Source organism: Vulpes lagopus, chromosome 15, assembly GCF_018345385.1.
Source record: "Vulpes lagopus strain Blue_001 chromosome 15, ASM1834538v1, whole genome shotgun sequence".
Taxonomy (NCBI): Eukaryota; Metazoa; Chordata; class Mammalia; order Carnivora; family Canidae; genus Vulpes; species Vulpes lagopus.
The window spans coordinates 21,350,464-21,370,270 of NC_054838.1; the positions used below are offsets into that span (position 1 = coordinate 21,350,464).

Genomic DNA, 19,807 nt, shown 5'->3' on the forward strand with positions numbered 1-19,807 from the left:
CTCATCTGCCGGCAGGAGAGAAGAACTCAGCATCAGTCTTTTAGGAGTCCCTATAGCATCTGTGTTGGGCTAAGCTTTCTATCTTTTATCTCTAGAAAGTCAGTCTTTTTTCTTCTAAGCCCAAACTTAAGGTCTTACATTGCCTGTGGAGACATTCACTGATCCAAGGAGGGATATGGGGGAAGGAGCATGACAGGGATAGAAAGTAAAGGGAATGGGTGAATGGGAGGGTCAGAGAGGGAGAAGGTAGACCAGAAGTTGCAACATGATGGCCTATTGGCTAAATAGCAATAATAGGATTGTTTGGGAGGTCTGAATAATGTTTCAAAATCAACCAAATCTGTTGGCAACATAGGAATCAAGAAACGCCAGACACAAGGAAAAAATTGCACGATCTCACTTATATGTAGAATCTAAAAAATGTTGAATATGTAGAAATAGAGGGTAGAACAGTATTTACTGGGCCTGGAGGTAGGGGAAATGGGGAGATGTAGGTTAAATGGTATGAAGTTGTAGTTATATAGGGTGAAAAATTCTGGAGCTCTAATGTACAGCATGATGTATACAGTTAGTGATAAGTATTGAATACTGGCAATCTGCTGAGAGTGTTTCAGGTGATCTCATCACACGCTAAAGAAAAGGAAAAAGGTAACTGAGGAAAAGATAGGTTAGTTAACTTGACTGCAGTAATCAATTCACTACATATATGTATATCAAATCATATATATGTATATACACAATTTTATAATAAATATACACAATTGTACTTAAAATATACACAATTTTATTTTAAAACTAAAAGTAAAAGAAAAGAAATAGAATACCTTCAAAATATCTGTACTTCCAATCATCTTTTGAAAGTAAGATGTGGCCCTAATAGTTTTATGTATATACTAATTATAGCCTTATAACAACAGATAATACTAAGTGAGCATATAACTACATCCCTATCTCTACACCAGAAACTAAATTAATCCTCATGACAGCCTTATGAACTAAGTCATTTTATCACCTTATAGTTCAAAGACATGGAGACATTATTATGCAAATTGCCCAAGGTTACCTAAGAAGTAGGTGGTATTGGTGTCACTGAGTTCTTCTCAATCCTCCATGGCAACATTTGGCTAAAATATTGACTGCCCTATTTACTAAGGATACAGACGGCACCTGACACCCTATTCCTTTTTGTGATTTCCTGACTCCAGTAAACTTATGAAGCCTATGACATAGAACAGGGGAAGAAGGTAGAGCCTTTGTAATGAGTGATGAAGTCTCCTTCCCTGACCATGCATCACTGGGGTTCCTCTCTAAGATGAAATTACTCTGTCTCAATGTGTTTTAGTTAGTTCCATGCATCTTGCTCGAAAGGAAATGAGAGACAGGTATTTGACATCATGAAAAATTCATGTTCATTTCTCAAGGCTCATCTTACACTTCCTTAATCCTACAAAATCTTGTAGTCCATTACTTACTCTCTGAAAGGAACCACACCTAGAGAGTCATAATCCTCACATACATAATGCTATCAAGTATAGGAAATAGTGTAACACTACATTATATTTAACTATTGTTTTTGACCAGGACTCCTAGAAGGCAAGATGCATGCCTTGTTTATAATTCAAAGACTGAAATTAGTGTCTAGTACTAGCAGGTACTTTGAAAACATTTACTGAATGGCTTTACTTTCTACAAGGCCAGCCTTCTCCATCCCCTCCAGCCATCTTGTTTCTGATTAATTAAGCTTCATTTTCCCATTAATTCATATTCCATTTTTGTCTAAGCCTTCACTACTGCCTTCCCATAGTGCAAACATAGGCATTTCTCCCAGCCCCCCAGTCTGAGTCAATACCCTGGTCCCTATCTCCTTGGTCTGCATAGTCTTCTAGGTCAGGATCTGGGTCCCCACTGCCCAACAGTCATGCTGAGTCATGCTGAGTCACGCCAAGGTTTAGGGTGTGTGGACAGATGTTTTCAGCCTTGAGTGATGCCTGCTATCTGCGTCCCCAGCAGAAATCTTACAGGACAGATGGCAAGAAAAGGAGTAGGTGCTGAGTGACTATAACTCCACCCCAACCAGCAGGATGAAGAGAAAGGGATCCCTTGGCAGAATGTAACATCTAAAATACATTCCCTTTTGATTTAAAAAAATATTTTTGGTGGTTTCATAGATGCCATAGCATGAACAGTCATTGCTCATCAAATATTAATCTTGTACATTGTCCTTCATACCATGAAGTAGAAAAAAATCCCTTATTAGTACATGCATATGGATTTTTAGCTCATAAAATATATAGCCATTAATCTAATTCTATCAGAGTAATTTGAAACACCTTTGCTAGTCGTGTGGCCAACTCTCTTTCTTTCTTTCTTTCTTTCTTTCTTTCTTTCTTTCTTTCTTTCTTTTTTCTTTCTTTCTTTCTTTCTTTCTTTCTTTCTTTCTTTCTTTCTTTCTTTCTTTCTTTCTTTCTTTCTTTCTTTCTTTCTTTCTTTCTTTCTTTCTTTCTTTCTTTCTTTCTTTCTTTCTTTTTATTGGAGTTCAATTTGCCAACATATAGCATAACACCCAGTGCTCATCCCAAGTGCCCCCCTTAGTGCCCATCACCCAGTCACCCCAACCCCTCGCTCACCTTCCCTTCCACTACCCCTTGTTCATTTCCCAGAGTTAAGTGTCTCTCATGTTTTATCACCCTCACTGATATTTTCACTCATTTCTAATGACCCAGAGCAGAATCTTAGTTTCCTCCTGTAAAAATGTGGCAGAGCTGGATGGCTAAGAATTTTTTCAGCCCTCACCCTTCTAAGATCCCACACACTGAACACCTACTTTGCCAAATCTTGTAGACATGGACTGAAGTGTGGGTATGAAAGAGGAAGGCATGAGACAGAGGAAAAGGAAATGATTACTCACCATCTTAAGGGAGTCTAGATATTCAAGTGACCAAGAGCCAGTGCTCTTAGAGGGCACATGCTCACTTGTTGGGTTGGGTCCAACTGCAAAATGCCCCATGGGACCCCTCAAATTTAAGGACACATTTCAATTCAGTCTTGGTGCTGCTACTCTCATTGGGAAAATGTAATAAATTCCAAGTCCAATAGGGAAGAAACATTCCTTGAAGAAAACCAACAGGATATCCATGTGCTGGTAACTGTCAAAGACTACAAAGAGGTGAAATCCATGATGCAGTGCCTGGAGAGAGAAAAATCAGGAGGTTACAGGATCAAAGAGGTATCCAATGGAATGACATTGAAGTGGGCTTCTATAGGAGTTAGTAGTGGCAAAAAGATGTTTCAGAAATGTGTACTGAATGTGTCAGACACAATTGGGAAAAAAATTTAAATGGGAGACAGAGTAATTCAACTGACCCATCAAGAATTTTCAGATAAACATTTGATTAATTTCTGACATTGAGCTTCTTGAAGTCCCAAGCTGTGTTGGTTCTGGATGTCCAGGGACCATTACTGGCTCTAGTACATACGTGACATAGTTGTTGGTCTTTGTTGGTGAATGAGTGACTCCTTGTCAGTCTTGTTGGCTCTGGTAGGAGCACATAAAGAAGATTTAGTGATGCTATGTTAAAATTTCCTTCTTGACTCAAGTACAGAAGTAGAGATAGAGTGACATGACACATTAATGTATGTGCAGACATGAAGAAAGAAAATCTACCTAAAGAATGTTTATAGAGACAGCAAAACACAGTGAGTGAGTTATTTGTGTAATAACTGAGAAAGGGACTGGAATATGAATCATTTCAATAAAATTCATGAAAAAAATGACAGAAAAAATTGGGACATGGAATTAGAGAGACTAGCTTGGGTTGAGAGACATGCTTAAAAGAGTACTATTGGACTGAACCTTAAAGTTAATGAAAGAATCAGAGAATTGTTCCTTCCTCATAATATGAATAAGGAGATACAACTCGATGGTTGGGGGCAAAGGTTTAAGGAGTAAGGCATTCTTGGTTTGTATTCTTGGGAAAATTTAAAAATCACCATTTTTTATCATACATAATCATACATAATAGTGATTATATTTATTTATTTTTTTTAAAGATTTATTTATTTATTTATTCATGATAGACATAAAGAGAGAGAGAGAGAGAGAGGCAGAGACACAGGCAGAGGGAGAAGCAGGCTCCATGCAGGGAGCCTGATGTGGGACTCGATCCCGGGACTCCAGGATCGCGCCCTGGGCCAAAGGCAGGCGCCAAACCGCTGAGCCACACAGGGATCCCCAATAGTGATTATATTTAGATCATCTGTTTGTTCTGTTGGCAATGGAATATCACATATAAACTATCTAAAAATGCCTGAAACAGGGGCACATAAGTGGCTTAGTTGATTAAGCCTCAGACTTTTGGTTTTAGTATATGTGCTGCTGAAGTGAGCACATAGACTCTTGATTGTGACACAGGTCATGATCTTAGGGTTGTGAGATTGAGCCCTGCATCAGGCTCCGTGCTCAGGATTCTTTCTCACTCTCCCTTTACCCCTCCCTCCTACTCACGCATATGCTCTCTCTCTCTCTCTCAAATAAATAAGTAAATCTTAAAAACAATGCCTGAAGCAGATCACATACTGAAGAAATGACCACTATCATTATTATTGTTCTCATCATTGGTCTGTGCCAGACAGTACAGTAGGAGATACAGATGTGAAGAGAAATAACGTAGGACCAGAAACTCTGTATCCCCTTATGGTAATCAAGTGAATCTTGTGAGTAGAATTAGTAGGAAAGAGGCTGCAGATGGATCAGGAGCTAACATGATAAGACATTTTCATTCCACACCAAGATGTTTCAGTATTACCGTATAGGTAAAGAGTAAAGGACATGTTTTCATGTATTTTCATGTGTTTTCAGTATTACCCTATAGGTAAAGAGTAAAGGACATGAGGATTAGAAATTTGATGCCAAAGTATAAGATCACATCCGTGGAAATGGAAGATAATTTGAGTTGCAAAATGTGAGTTGAACAAGTTATTCATTTATTCATTCAGCAAACATATCCCAAGTGCTGCTCTATAACAGGTTCTAGTTTACCAATGTGAATAAGTGCAGATGAAGCAATGTCACTGGGCTCAAGTAATTCATCTTTTCCAGTGGGGGTGGGTAGTCATTCAGATAAACAGATGACTTTTACTGCAAAATAACAGCTGTTGTGATGGAGAAGTGGGCATGGAAGCAAGTCATTCAGCCAATATTAATTAACCAAAGTTATACATAAATGAATGTTGATCTGGGACTTTGTTTTTCTCACTTCTGCATTCTTAGCACTTTTGTAGTGTTGAATGAATGGTCAAACACACATAAAACTAGAAGTACAGAGAATATAGACTTATACCCACTTGTGTATGCATACAAAGCAATCAGTGGAGCAGTGCTGGAAGTAGGAAGGCCAGCTAGAGCTAGTCAGACCCCAGCAGGTAGGATCTCCATCAGATTCTTGATTTCCAGGATATAGCCCATTCATAGGTTGAGATAGGCTCTTGAAGGCTTATTCTGGCCAAAATAAAAGGCACACAGACCAAAATAGAAACCAGGGTGCTTATTACTCTTCATTGAGACTTACAACTGGAATACTCATGTCTATTGGACAATAGACTCATGTCTATTGAACAATAATTCCTTTCCCTACACCAATCAGGTAAAAGGAGAAGGAACAAATTGTGTGAAGGAAGGTAGCTGGAGGCAGTTATGCCAAGTAACCCTCTTGCCAATGGGATAAGATATGGCACATTCATCCATGGGCATGGCAAGGCTAACCTCATTCTCTACTACTGAAGACAAGTCCTAAGTTTTTTAGTTTATGTAAGGTTCAGAACATCTCTAGACTCTAAGCTAACAAAAGAGATCTTTTATTTCATTTTATTTTATTTTCTATTCTTTCCTTATAGGTCAACTCTAATGATTGGCATCCTTTTCTTTATACATATCAGAACATTTCATAAGACTATAAGTAAGTCATTCTGGCCTGGAAGTCATTCTGTCTCTTTCAGGTAACTATGAGTTTCTCTTTTTTTGTCACTAAATTTATCTTTTAGTCTCAGTGGAATTTAAAGAATGTAATTTATTCCCCTGGTTTCCTAGGCCTTGAACATTTCCAGTCACTGTGGCATTTATATTCTGACAATACTCACATATTTGTGACCACACACACACACACACACACACACACACACACACACCATATTTATCAGGCATTTCTGAGTAGTTAACCTTGAAGGACCTTGAAACACAAGCCCATGATCTCTTGTATTTATTCACTTGTGTAGGAACTAAGGATGGGATCTTTGAAGGCAGTTAAGAGAAGCACTCTGGTCTCACTGTCTTTAGGTAGTTCCCTCCCTTGCCACAAGTCTGTGTAGTGCTGAGCTCTTATCTGTGCCCACAGTTTCTGACCCCACCCAGCTATCACCAGCCCAAGTCTCTAGAGGAGAAAAACACTGAATCTGCCTACCTCTGTTGATTAGAAACAAAACAAAATGAAATAAAAGCTCCCCAGATCCCAGAAGGCAAATGAATTAACAAACCAGAAAAAAAAGAGAATGAGGAAGAAGTAGAAAGAGAACAGAGAGGAGAGAGGAAAGAGGGATGGAGTGAGGAGGAGAAAGAAAAATAAAACCAAAACCAAAATCAGTCAATCAAACAGGGAAAGATAAAGATTGGTGACCATAGGGCCTGAATAGGCTGGAGTACAGGGAAGTGTTACATTGGCTTGTTGGTCTAGGAATCTAGGAATTCTGTTCCCTCACAGATGCTTCAAACTCAGTAAGATAAGGGTTGTGGGAACTTGGTTTTAGAAAGAATCCTCTGGGGGCTAGAATTAGTAAAGGTTACAAGGGGTTTCAGGTAGGAGCAATCACTAGCTGCCGCCACTAGGTCTATAAAACAAAGGGTCTTAGTTTCTCATAATTCCTCAGGGTGGATGATTTTGTTAATGGATAGGGACCAACTATAACCATTACTGCTTCCACTTAAACCCTGCACACTTACCAAGCCTCAAATCTAACCTTTTTCAGAGAGATGTAATTTTTTTTATTCAGGAAACATGCTATGCCATAACTTCAGTACTGATAGCATACCTAAGTTAAAAAAAAAAATCATTAAATGTTTTGTAGAATTCAAAAGTCACCAAGTCAAAGACTTCCCAATCTTCTAGTAGCAGACATGGAATCTTAGTATAAAATGGGGTCTTCTCTATCACTTCTCTGTATAAGATTCTAAGCCCTATACCAAGAAGAGCTCTACTTGAATCAACTCTAAGTAGATATCAAAATATCGGGTTTATGCATGCTTCAGAGGTACTTGCTTAAGCAAAGTTTATAAATCACCATACATGGCTTAGGTCTTGGGTCAGAGCCATGGGATATGGCCCAATAACCCATGGTAGTGCAGTAAACTGAGGGGCAGAAAGATTAGAAAACACTGGCTCTAATAATTGTGTCATTCCTTCAGAGTATTTTTTTATGTTTTTTTTCTTAGCTCAAAGGATACATTGGGCAATATTATTTACAATAAATGGGAAAAAACTCCAGGAATTATCTGTTTTTGAAAATAAATCACGAAATAAATGAAGGTAATTTCCCTTAAGGTGAAAAAGCATCAAGGAAAGCAGGAAAATAGAGCTCTATTTCAGAGGAAATGGGAAATTTATGACTCTCTGAACTGCCAGATTCAACTTTTAACCTTCTAGGTCTATCATGTAGAAACGTGTGTAATAACTGGCTGGTTCCGGCTCTCCATTTCCTTTCCTTCTTGCTTAATTAATATTCACACATATCTCTAGCTATGCCATAGACACAGTGATCCCAGAGGCCAGTCAAACCACAGCTCCATGTTGTAGCTGCCAGCTGGGAGAAATCACCCTGAGAATAAAACCCCACTCTGGTTGACTCACCCACAACCTTCGTGAGAGATGGTGCTAGGGCAGCATGGGACTTAGAAAGCAGTCATGTTGCCTGACACCAAAGTGGTCTATTCTCTCATTCCTTTGATAAACAGAAAACGTTTACTGGCTTCCTGCATGGCAGCCACAAGGGTCTCCTGCTACTTACTCATAGTAACCAATTTATTTTAGGCTAATCCAACACCTCATAGAACCTTTTACAGATATCATCTATTTATGTTATGAGAATATAAACTCAGATACATAATGAAAACATACTGATAGCCTAATAAAGAGCTTTGTATACCTTCAGTGGTTTATAAACCCTGTCTATGATTTCCCATTTTTGAGATTAAAGATTAAAAAAGAACTCACTTGTGGTGAAGAATAATTTTTGAAGTAACTTTTCTCAGATAATACTATGAAAAACATGTAATGGGGCTAAAGACTTAGTTTACCTATCAACAGTATAACATTTAATTCACACTGATAGCACCTAAAGATATAATAGTTGACTCAGGATCTATACATGTCATAAATTAACTACAAAGATTCAAGAAAACATTTTATTTCCCCTTGCTGAAGAAAAGTATCTTAAATTTCTTAAAATCCTTCACAGACTTTACAAAGGTACAAATGCTACAGAATACCGAGAATCTGGAATTATTATTAGCTCATCGAATTTTGGAATTTCCTTTTAAATTTTTTTTAAATTTAAATGCCTTTGACATAACATTTTTTATTTTATTATTTTTTAATTTTATATTTCATAAATATTCTTGTTTACCTTTTCTTTTTTGTGTGTGTGTGTTTACCTTTTCTAATGATTTAATCTTTCTTATCTATCTGGATAATCATGTCACTTATCTCTAAACTTTGGATTTTACGTTCAGGAAACGGAGACAAAAATGATATTTCATAGGAGAAATAAGTAAAATACTTCAAAATGAGCATCTGAGATAATTTAGCTTGAATCAACAAGCCTTAGGGGCAGTAAAAGACTACACTCAACCAACCTGAATGACTTCAGAATCAGAATCTATAAGCCTTGTACTGAACTACAGATATGCTGTCTTTCAACCCTTTAATATATATAGCCTAGCCCAGGGAGGTTTTCCTGACCTCCTTAGGAGGGAAAAGTTAACAAACACTGTAAAAGTCATAGTCCAGGAACACTGTTCCAGTAAAGACTAAAACTTAATTATACAATTATAAAATGCTTCTCCTCCAGCATTCCCTACCCCCACACCACAGGACTCCAGACTGTTGGACTCCAGACTCTGCTGTTATTACAGCAGATTGCAACTGAAAAAGTTGCAAGGTGCAGACTCTATTTCATGCTGAATTTTCAGGAAAGCCCAAAGACAAGAGTGGCATCAAGAAACAAACCCAAACAAACAAACAAGCAAAAGAACGCTCGAGGCATTTGAAGCCTCAGGCATCTACGGCTGCAGCAAACTTTAAATATATTCCAACCTCGAGCTTAATTAACCTACCCATTCATCTATTTCTGAGCTTGATCACAAGTCCTAGTTTTAAATAGTTGGAGACTCCTCAGCTGTCTCAAGGATTAAAGAAGTATAAGTGGAGCAGAAAATCAAGACTTGGGAAAATTTTCCCCAAAGTAACCAGTTTCCATCACAGAGAAATGGACAGAGAGAGGGTTCCAGGGAAGCACAGGAAGTAAATTTATCCTATCTTCTCTATGAAATTACCCTCAGATGTTGTACTTTGGGATTGAAGTCTTAGTCCTATTGTGGATCCCTTGTTCCTCTGTTTAGCTTCTTGAAGTAACGACATGAGTGTTTTGTCTCCTTTGGGAAATTAAGAACCTGAGGCTTGGTTATAATGCACTCCTCAAGTGAGTGAAAACTGGCTGAGATACTATGTCAGCAACTGTTCTTTTTTTTTTTTTTTTCATGACTCTGTTCTTGTCTCTATCACCATCTTTAATCCAAATATTGAAACTGTTCTGACTATAACTCTTTCCTTATCTTGGGCTTAGCTGCTTTCTGCAGGTCTTTCTTGGAAAAGAAGAAAGGGAGAGATGGATGTCATTTTGGAGGATCACACTGGGGGAGAAGAGGGTGAAAAGGGGAATAAAATGGAAAATCATGTTTAGGATAGAGGAACCAACAAAGGAAGCCTGTCTCAGGAACCAACACACATTATCACAAGTTCAGTGGACATGCTTCACTGCTGACCCTTCCCTGATCTGACTCCACCCCTGAGGGACACAGTTTAACCTTGACCAATGACTTTAAAGGACTGGGAGGAACAAGGGGCCAGAAGGTCAGCAGTAAAGAATAAAAGGTGACAGTTTCCAGCAGCAGCACATACCTGCTTCTATCTCTGATCGCCTGTAAGCTCTCAGACCTGACATCATGGTGCATTTTAGTGCTGAGGAGAAGGCTGCTATCACTAGCCTGTGGGGCAAAGTGAATGTGGAAGACGCTGGAGGCGAGGCCCTGGGCAGGTAGGCACTGGCTTTCAAGGCATGAGAAAGGGTGGTGAATATGAACCTGGCCAACTGACCAGGAAATTCCTCAAGATTTTTGCAAGTCTCTGATTTTCCATCTTCTGTGGTTCTGTCACATAGGCTCCTGGTTGTTTACCCCTGGACCCAGAGATTCTTTGACAACTTTGGCAACCTTTCCTCTGCTTCTGCCATAATGGGTAACCCCAAGGTCAAGGCCCATGGCAAGAAGGTGCTGACTTCTTTTGGAGATGCTATTAAGAACATGGACAATCTCAAGGGCACCTTTGCTAAGCTGAGTGAGCTGCACTGTGACAAGCTGCACGTGGATCCTGAGAACTTCAGGGTGAGCTCAGGAAATGCTCATGTGCTCTTTTATTACTTTTCACTCTGGGATAATAACGGAACTTGAGTCTTTGGAAAAGCTAACAGAAATTTCAGAAATTATGGGTCGAACTTGGTGTTAGAAGGACAGATCTCTAGTGGGCATAACCAGGACCACCTTGATTCAGGACTAGTTATAGAAGGGCTAGTAGCAGCCAGAATTTGCTTAAATCTTTTTAAGAACTTTTGTCAGAACTGGATATGTTCATCATAGAGAATGGTAGACTTGTTCAAGGAGGAATAGGATTTGGTGTTTGGTAGATAAAGGCCTTTCTCAAGGAAGGAGAAATGTCTTATTTTATGTGGTCCTGATAATTAAGTTTAGAGAGAGATTTGGGGGGGATATTTTAGACAGACTGTGTCAAAGTAATATACAAGTTCTTTAGAATATATTAAATTACCTGCCACTATTTTTACCGAGTGGAGTTTTGTTCTTGCACTGATTGGAGACTTAAATAAGCTCTCTCTGGGGACCCCTGCAACCCTAAGATCCCATTATTACAGGAATTAGCCAATTGGTAGATAAGAGAGGGGAGGAGAGATGCAAATAAAAATGGTGGCATGGTAGAGAGGATGGGAATATGGGGAGGCAGGGAGTTAAATGGAAAGCTCACACTCATTGAATTTAAGTACTAGCTTATTTGGGTTTTTGCAGACATACCTCCTGGAGCAGTTTAAGAATGTAGAATTGGTAGGAAGTAGAGGTCTGAGCTACTTTTTCTGCAATTCTTTTTGAGAACTTCTACTCAACATGCCTATTTGTCATTTTTGTCTTTCACCTAACAGCTCCTGGGCAATGTACTGGTGATCATCCTGGCTTCGCATTTTGGCAAGGAATTCACCCCCGATGTGCAGGCTGCTTGGCAGAAACTGGTGGCTGGTGTTGCCACTGCTCTGGCCCACAAATACCACTGAGTCCTCTTTCTAGCTCAGCAGTACCCTTCTGTGTCCCCAGTGTCCTCCTCTTGCATATGGGGACTTAGGTTTAGCTTTGAGAGCACAACTTCTGTTTAATAAAGGTCATTCTATTCAGTAATCAGAAATTAATATTGTGTCTTCTCCATTTTTCACTCTTGTGTTAAAGGAGAAAAGTTTCATTGACTTTAGGTTATGAGACATGGGAAGAAACAAGAGCTCCTTTGGAAAGATAGACATTATGGGAGGATTCTAGAGGATCTGGGTGGATGCCAGGAGGGGGAAGAAATTTTCTGGGAAAGGCTTAATCAATTGGGTAGAGATTTACAGGGCAGGATGGCAAAAATGTACTGTAGAGGGGAAAAAAGGAGGAGCTAAGCAGTGCCTCTGAAAAAATAAGCTAGATTTGTGGTACATGTCAGACTTCAGCTTTAAAACCTTTTCAGGGATCTAAGGTCAATCTGCTTTAATGTACATATTGAATCAGCTAACATCATATATCTTGTGAGGCTGAATGGGTTCAATCTCATGACCCTGAGATCAGGACCGGAGCTGAACCCAAAAGTCAGATGCTTAACCAGCTGAGTCACCCAGAAGCGCCTCAGACTTTTAATAGATGAAGAAAAGACTAATTATTGTCTATAGGCAATATAAACCATCTAAGCAAAATAATGTCATGATGAACAGGATATTCTTGGAATATTTAGAATACAGAGGTTTAGAGATGATGTCATTACCAGGATGAAAATCCATAATGACTTCTCATTCTCTACTACTGAAGACAAGTCCTAAGTTTTTTAGTTTATGCTTCCTGTGGCAACATTTCCTGCCTATCCCCATCCTTACCTTTACATGTCACCTGCCCCAGCCCATTAGTCATACTTCCAGTGTACCAAGGGTTTGTTGTATCTCCCTCAGAGTTTTGGATTCCCTATTCCCCAGCTTTCAGACGTTTTATCCCACCATCTCCCCATGGCAAATTCCTTCTTTTCATTCTCACTCCAGCTCAAATACTACCTCCCAAAAAGGACTGATTTTGATGTAATCATGTTCCTCTCACATTAAGTCCAGATATTAATTTCTTCATAGCAAATGATAGTAACTGAAATTATTTTGTAGATTTGTTTAATTATTCACTTTTAATATCTTCCACATCCATGTTATAATTGTTAAGAAGAGAGTTTTCTCCTCTGCCTCACTTATCTTAAATCTCTAGTACTTAGCACAATTATTCAACAAATGGGTTTTTTTAACAAATAGATTTTAAGTAAGTGTCTCAGAACACATGAGAATGAGTGTTTGAAAAACCCACAGATGGTTTCTGTAATGAAATAACTTTAGGCAAGGATTTAGGCAATGTCAGAAGCAATGACTTGGGGAAAAGGGAAGGATAAACAGCAATAGATGGGGAGAAATCAATGAGCCTTTGGAAGATACTGCCATGAAAGTGCAAGAGGAAACCAGGAGTTACAGAGGACCATTGGATAACTATTTGGGTTTCTGGAAAAGTGGGGATGTTGTCTATAGACATGAGGGGTCATAAAAATCCATTAACCTGAGGAGGAATAGTTAAGACTTTCTTACTCCTTAAAGTCTTCAGAGACTTAGAAATTTGCCTCTGAATCATTCTCCATGGCCAGATTCTACAAACTGAACCCAAAGGATCATCAAATATGATCAAAGGTCTATATACACTCATCTTATAGACTTCCTATTTTACAGACTAAAAGCTGGATCTGTAACTTATACCTCTTTACCAGTCCATGTGTGCTCTCAAATTGAGACAAGTGACAAATTATTATGCCTATAACTTGAAAGTTACTACTGATATCATAACAAGTCTCATCTTCCTGGACTTTTAGTCATCCTCATCTATGAATAGGTATAGGCTTTACATGAGGTTATGAAGACTAAAAAGATTTCACCTATTCTAATTTCAGGCAACCTGAGAAGTTAGAGCCTAAACTAATTTGTAGATAGAGGTATCCTGAAATAAAATGGCCACAGAGGCAAATAATCAAGCCAGGTTTCCAAAGCTTCAAGCATCACAATTTAGGAAGTCTCAATCTTTGGCTGTGCTCAAATTTGTGTCTTCTCTTCCTTCATTTCACTGATCTCTCATCTTAAAAAGAATCTCCTTGGTTTTGCTTCAAATTCTTATTCCTCTTTCACATTAAGTCTTCACCATTTCCCTAAGGACAGATAACAGCCTCTCGACAATATCAGGTTGAATGGATTAATTCTCTAATGGCAGAAATTTAGCTTTAATGTATTGGATTGAGTTCTTTAAATTTTATTTTACTTATTTATTTTTAAAGATTTTACTCTATTCATGAGAGACACACCACAGAGAGGCAGAAATATAGGCAGAGGGAGAAGCAGGCTCCCTAAGGGGAGCCTGATGTGCAACTCCATCCTAGGGCCCTGGGATCACAACTTGAGCTGAAGGCAGACACTCAACTGCTGAGCCACCCAGGTGCCTTGAGCTCTTTAAATTTTAGAGTATCCTGTAAGTAACACGGAGGGGAATTCTTAATATTATTTTTTAAGGAGTGACTTGAGGGAAAAACAAACAAGCCCATTTCCTAGAGCCCTACATGCAGGAGTAATAGACTCTGAGAGAAAAAACAGAGTGAATGGCAACATCTTCATGTCATTATGGTCTCTGCTCAAATAGTGTCCCTTTAAAGAGATCATTGTTAATATAATTGAGTCCCACTTAAATCAAGGTATGAATTTTCCTGATAACAAATGATGTATGAAATGATTCATAGCAAATAATATAAAAAATGATTTTGCTGATGAATTTACTCTTTCTGTGTATCTCCCCTTTGTAGAATATAGTTCCAAGAAAGCAGTTTTCCTCTCTAAATTATTTATCTTAAATCACTAGTACATAGAAGAATTAATGGTGCATAGAAGCTCAATGTATTCATTAAAAGGATATTTGAGAACACTCAATGGGGCTTTTGTGAAGAACCAGCTTCATGGATAAGAATTTAAGGAATGTCAGAAGGAATGACACAGGGGGCACCTGGCTGGCTCAGTCTGGTTCATGTGACTCTTGATCTCAGGGTTGTGAGTTTGAATCCCACGTAGGGTAAAAAAAATAAAATCTTTTAAAACAACAATGAAAAAGAAATAAACAGCGATGCAGGAAGGATGGGAGAGTGAAATAGCAGACAAAGAGAAATCAGCAAGCCTTGGAAAGAAGTTGCCCTAAAAGCAGAGTGAGAAGCAGTCATTACAAATGTTGAATTCACTGTCTGTGTTTCTGGGGGTATGGGGAGGTAGTTTACAGACATGAGGGATCACAGAAGTCCATCAACCTGAAAGAGTTATGAAGAATCACATTCACTTATTAAGGCTTTCAGAGGTTTGGACACCAGTCTTTGAGCCAAGCTTGTAAGAGAGGCTCTGCACTGAATACATCAGATGTAGTCAAATGTCTGTCTACACTCAACCCACAAAGCTTCATTCCTGAAGACAGTCTCATATGAGTTTACATTAGGCTCTGTGCCCTATACACTTATTCCAACAGAAATGCTCCCATCTCCAATTTAAGAATTCACAAATTTTTGCTTACAACTCTAAAATACCTATTGAATTATTGATAAATTTCATTTTCCTGGCCTTTAAACTTTTCCTAAGCTTGAATTTCAGACAATCTGTTATGTTAGGAGAAAAATAATTTGAAGATAGAGATTCCCTTGAATTAAGTTCACAGGTAACTTCTTGATCTGCATTTTCATTCAATCAGCAGGTCTCCAGTTTCAGGGACAAATAATCAAGCCAGATGTATGAAGCTTCAAGACTCCTGATCAGATTACCATCTGAGATCATGCATCTCTTTCAGAGAAAAAAAAAAAATTAGTATGAACTCTGACTCTGTCCCATTGGAAACGTGTTCTGTAAAAAACTGTAGTGAATTAGAGATAAAGTAATCTAAAGTGCAGTGATGCAATAGCGATGACTATGAGGACTATTTGTCAAAGAATAAAGAATCTTTGCCCATTTTGAGTTGCTTTATAACACATGAGATAAAGCAAAGAAAGTGCTTCCTGATGTAAATTATTGGACTAAGACGAGCTGAAAAGCGGACCCAGCATTTATCAGCATTGGCTCTTTCAAGTCAGCACTACCTGCCAATGAACCATCTACCATTGTTTTCACTGAGATGGAAGAACAGCAAACCAGAACCCTGGGCTCCTGGCCAGAACACACATGTACAGTAGGAAATAAAATCTCTGAACTTTCCAGATTTTTGCCCATGCTTCAACTTTAATCTAAGGACGTATCTAGGGAGCATGACAAGAATTATAGGGAAGACTGGCAAGGAGTACTGAAATTTTCTACTGTGGGGTGAAGAAAAAGTAGCTAAAAGAAAAAGTGAATAGAGAAATTTTGCACAATTGAGTTGAACACGGAATAGCACATACTCAGGGTGGGGGGTGTACTCTAAGATGCTGCCACAGATGTAAGTTACTGTAAACCTTTTCTATGCCTAAATACCATAACAGTATTCTGAGTCTAGTTTTAATCAATAGCCATGGAATGAGGGGAAGTAAGGGGATAGTAACTCAGGCACAACGATTAACAGGCCACACATTGTAGCAGTAGGAAATACCTATTTTTGACACATCTATCATTACCAGTAAGCTCCCAGACCAGACACCATGGTTCACTATATATCTGAGGAGAAGGACATCATTGCAAGCCTGTGGGGCAATGTATGTGTATGTATGTGTATGTATGTGTGTGTGTGTGTGTGTGTGTGTGTGTGTGTGTGTGTGTAATCTCCCCATTCAATTTTCTTTTTTTTTTTTTTCCATTCAATTTTCATATGAAGTAAAGATTTTGGCAAGAAAATAAAACACAATAGGTAATGAAAGGAATGTGTGACTGGGATATACACTTGGGAAGAACATACACTTGGGGGCTCTTTACGTTAAAGCTGAAGACATGAGTGGGTTCTGACGAGAGAGGATTGGTGTCATGGGACTAGAGTTCCTCCAAACCAGAGCATTATATGGGCCTGAGTGAAGACACTGGTGAAGACCAAGGGTCTGGATGGAGGTTGAGTACCAGCGTGGGGATTCTTTGGAGGAAAATTAACCCCAGTCTTAAAAGGACAAGGTCCAGGCAAGGACTGTAGTTACATTCTCCTGATAAGAGGGAAGTGTTTTCTAAAAGCAGCTCCTTTGTCACAAGCCCTTGTGAGAATAGATTAGGGATGGGAGGGGTCGGGGGTATGAGCTGGGGATGACTCTTTTTGAAATCAACTCAAAAGAATTGGCCTTGAGCTTTACAGAAGAACTTTGTGGCTTAAGAGGTCAGAGCCACTGGGGAATGGTACATTGATTGATTACATGCCATCAGGGTAGATCATGCCCCAGAGGGCAGATTTGCTACCATGTTTCAGAGCAGGGAGGTCCCTATAAAGTGCTCAGAGAGGTGGGGATTTAGGTGGAGAAGATGAACCAGAATAGTCTGAGAAGGAGGCTCAGTGTAGCAGAGGAGCTCTGCGAGATGAAAAAAAGAAAGGAAAAAAATTGCATGGAGCAGTTGGGGAGGATAGATCACAGGAACATTGGTTCGGCTGGAAGTTAATTCCGGGTTATAAACAAGGCTGGAATGTGATAAACAGAACAGTTAGAAAGTTAACTTGGCTGTAGGTGCTGAGTAGATAAGCCATCATGCTGATGCCCGGTTTACAAATCTCTAATGGTTTCCCATTAGAGAAACAGAAATACCCATCGACCCTCAGGTGCCCAAACAGTGAAGCCTGGGGCCAATCTCTTGAACTCCGCTCCCTCCCACTCTTCCCTTAACACCTCTCTCTCTCTCTCAGACCTTGTAATGCCTTTCTCTAAACGAAATGTCAAGTTTGGTTTTTCTTTCTTTTTTTTAATTTTATTTTTATAACAAATTTATTTTTTATTGGTGTTCAATTTGCCAACATACAGGATAACACCCAGTGCTCATCCCATCAAGTGTCCCCCTCAGTGCCCGTCACCCATTCACCCCCAACCCCCGCCCTCCTCCCCTTCCACCACCCCTAGTTCGTTTCCCAGAGTTAGGAGTCTTCATGTTCTGTCTCCCTTTCTGATATTTCCCACATATTTCTTCTCCCTTCCCTTATATTCCCTTTCACTATTATTTATATTCCCCAAATGAATGAGAACATATAACGTTTGTCCTTCTCCGATTGGCTTATTTCACTCAGCATAATACCCTCCAGGTCCATCCATGTTGAAGCAAATGGTGGGTATTTGTCGTTTTTCTTTCTTTCTTCTTCCCTTTCTCTCCAGGCTCTGAGTTCGGCACCTGTCTTTCCCTGCTTCTGGGAACTTGTTTCTCCAATGACATCTGCCTGGTTCTATCTTGTCATTAAGGTCTCGCTTCAAATGTAACTTCCTTCAGGACCTCTATCCTTATATTATTTTTTCTTGTGATCGTTTGCTACCATATCATCAGGTGCATTTTCTTGTCATATAACACCCACCTGTATTCCTCTTCGTCATTTATTTGCTTATTTTTTAAAAGATTGTATTTATTTATTTATGAGAGACAGAGAGAGAGAGAAGCAGAGACACAGGCAGAGGGAGAAGCAGGCTCCATGCAGAGCACCCGATGCGGGACTCGACCCCTGGACTCCGGGATCACACCCTAAGCCAAAGGCAGATGCCCAACCGCTGAGCCACCCAGGCACCCCTGATTTGTATAATTATTAGTGTCAGTCTTCTCTGCCCCCTAAAATGTGAGCATGATGATGCACTGTTTTGTTTTTATTCCCAGATTTTAGAACAATGCATGTCATGATGGGCATCAGTAGATATTTACCTTTTAAATATGTGATGAATTACTGTAAAACTGTTAAATGACTGTGAGATGATCTAACATTTATGTGATAAGCTTCCAGATAACACTGGGAACAGTGAGCATGGAATCAAGTGGAAGTGTGGGACAGCTATGAAGGAGAGAAATCAAAAAGTCTTGGAAAGTAATTGTTTAGAGAAAGTGAGAGAAGAATGAGTTAAAGGTAATTCTAGAATCACTATCTTGTTTGTGGGGAAGATGGGAGGCTGTTAACTAACATTCAGAGCTGTAAATGTCCCTGAGCTGCAGTGTGCACACACCCGAGGAAATGAGCACCAGGACCATCAGAGAGCATGGACCCTGAGCCATTCCCTCAGACTATGCCCACTGCTGAGCGGAGATGGGATTCCTGGCTTTGGTCAACCTTTCTTGCTTTTCTTTCATTTCATTGACTTATTCTTCTGAAGAAATCTTTTTGGGATGGATTCAAACTGTTTTCTTTATATCTCTGTACCAAAGTGTTCACGTCAACACAGTCTGGGATTGAGAGCTCACAGAAAATCAAGTCTGTGCTGGTAACCTAGCTTCTGGTACCTACGCAATTCTTATTTACTTTTAAATGTAAAATTTTTCCAAGTTAAATTGATAAAAGTTCTGGCTATACCAAATAGACAAAGGATTTCTTTTCCAATAGCAGAAATTCAACACTAATATATTGAGTTGAGCTCTTTACATTTTAGGGTTCCTTTGTAAATATAAATGGAAATCTTGAACTGTAAATTGTGTGTGTGTGTGAGATTGGTCCTAGGGAGAAACAAATAAACTAGCTTCCTAGAGCTCAAAATGTGGGAGCAATAAACTCTGAGAGAAAAATAAAATAGCCATTTCATCTCTCCAGAAGTGTGACTTGTCTTGACCTATAAATACTTGTTGGAGATGCATGAGACCAAAGTACCTTAGGATATAAGGACAGTAGTGTTGGAATACTGTCAGTGAAGATTGTCTGTGCCTCATTAGATATTAGGAATATTTAAGAACAAGAAGGGAGTCTGGGTACAACAAATGCCAGAGACAACTGCCTTAATTGACAGCTATTGCCACAGCATCTAATATTCTTTCCATTAAACATGTAATTTTTCCCAGTACTCAATTGTGCAGTTTCTGAAACAAATGAGTGGATACATGGTATTGGCCAGAGACACTGCCGTGTAATCAGGGTGGAAAAATGTACTTAAGCAAGTATATTTATTTTAATAAAACTCAACAATGATTGAGTAATAGTACTTTAAGTTACTCAGCTTTTACCTATCCTGTTTCTGAGCTGATGCTA

General features: G+C 39.1%; 1 protein-coding gene across 1 annotated transcript; it reads left to right on the top strand.

The window, feature by feature from the left end:
* The first annotated feature begins 10,267 nt into the window (after positions 1 to 10,267).
* HBE1 (hemoglobin subunit epsilon 1) lies at positions 10,268 to 11,658 on the top strand. The gene is made up of 3 exons (XM_041730246.1): positions 10,268 to 10,359; positions 10,483 to 10,705; positions 11,530 to 11,658. Exons 1-3 carry the CDS (start codon positions 10,268 to 10,270, stop codon positions 11,656 to 11,658), a joined length of 444 nt encoding a protein of 147 aa, XP_041586180.1.
* The last annotated feature ends 8,149 nt before the right edge of the window (positions 11,659 to 19,807 follow it).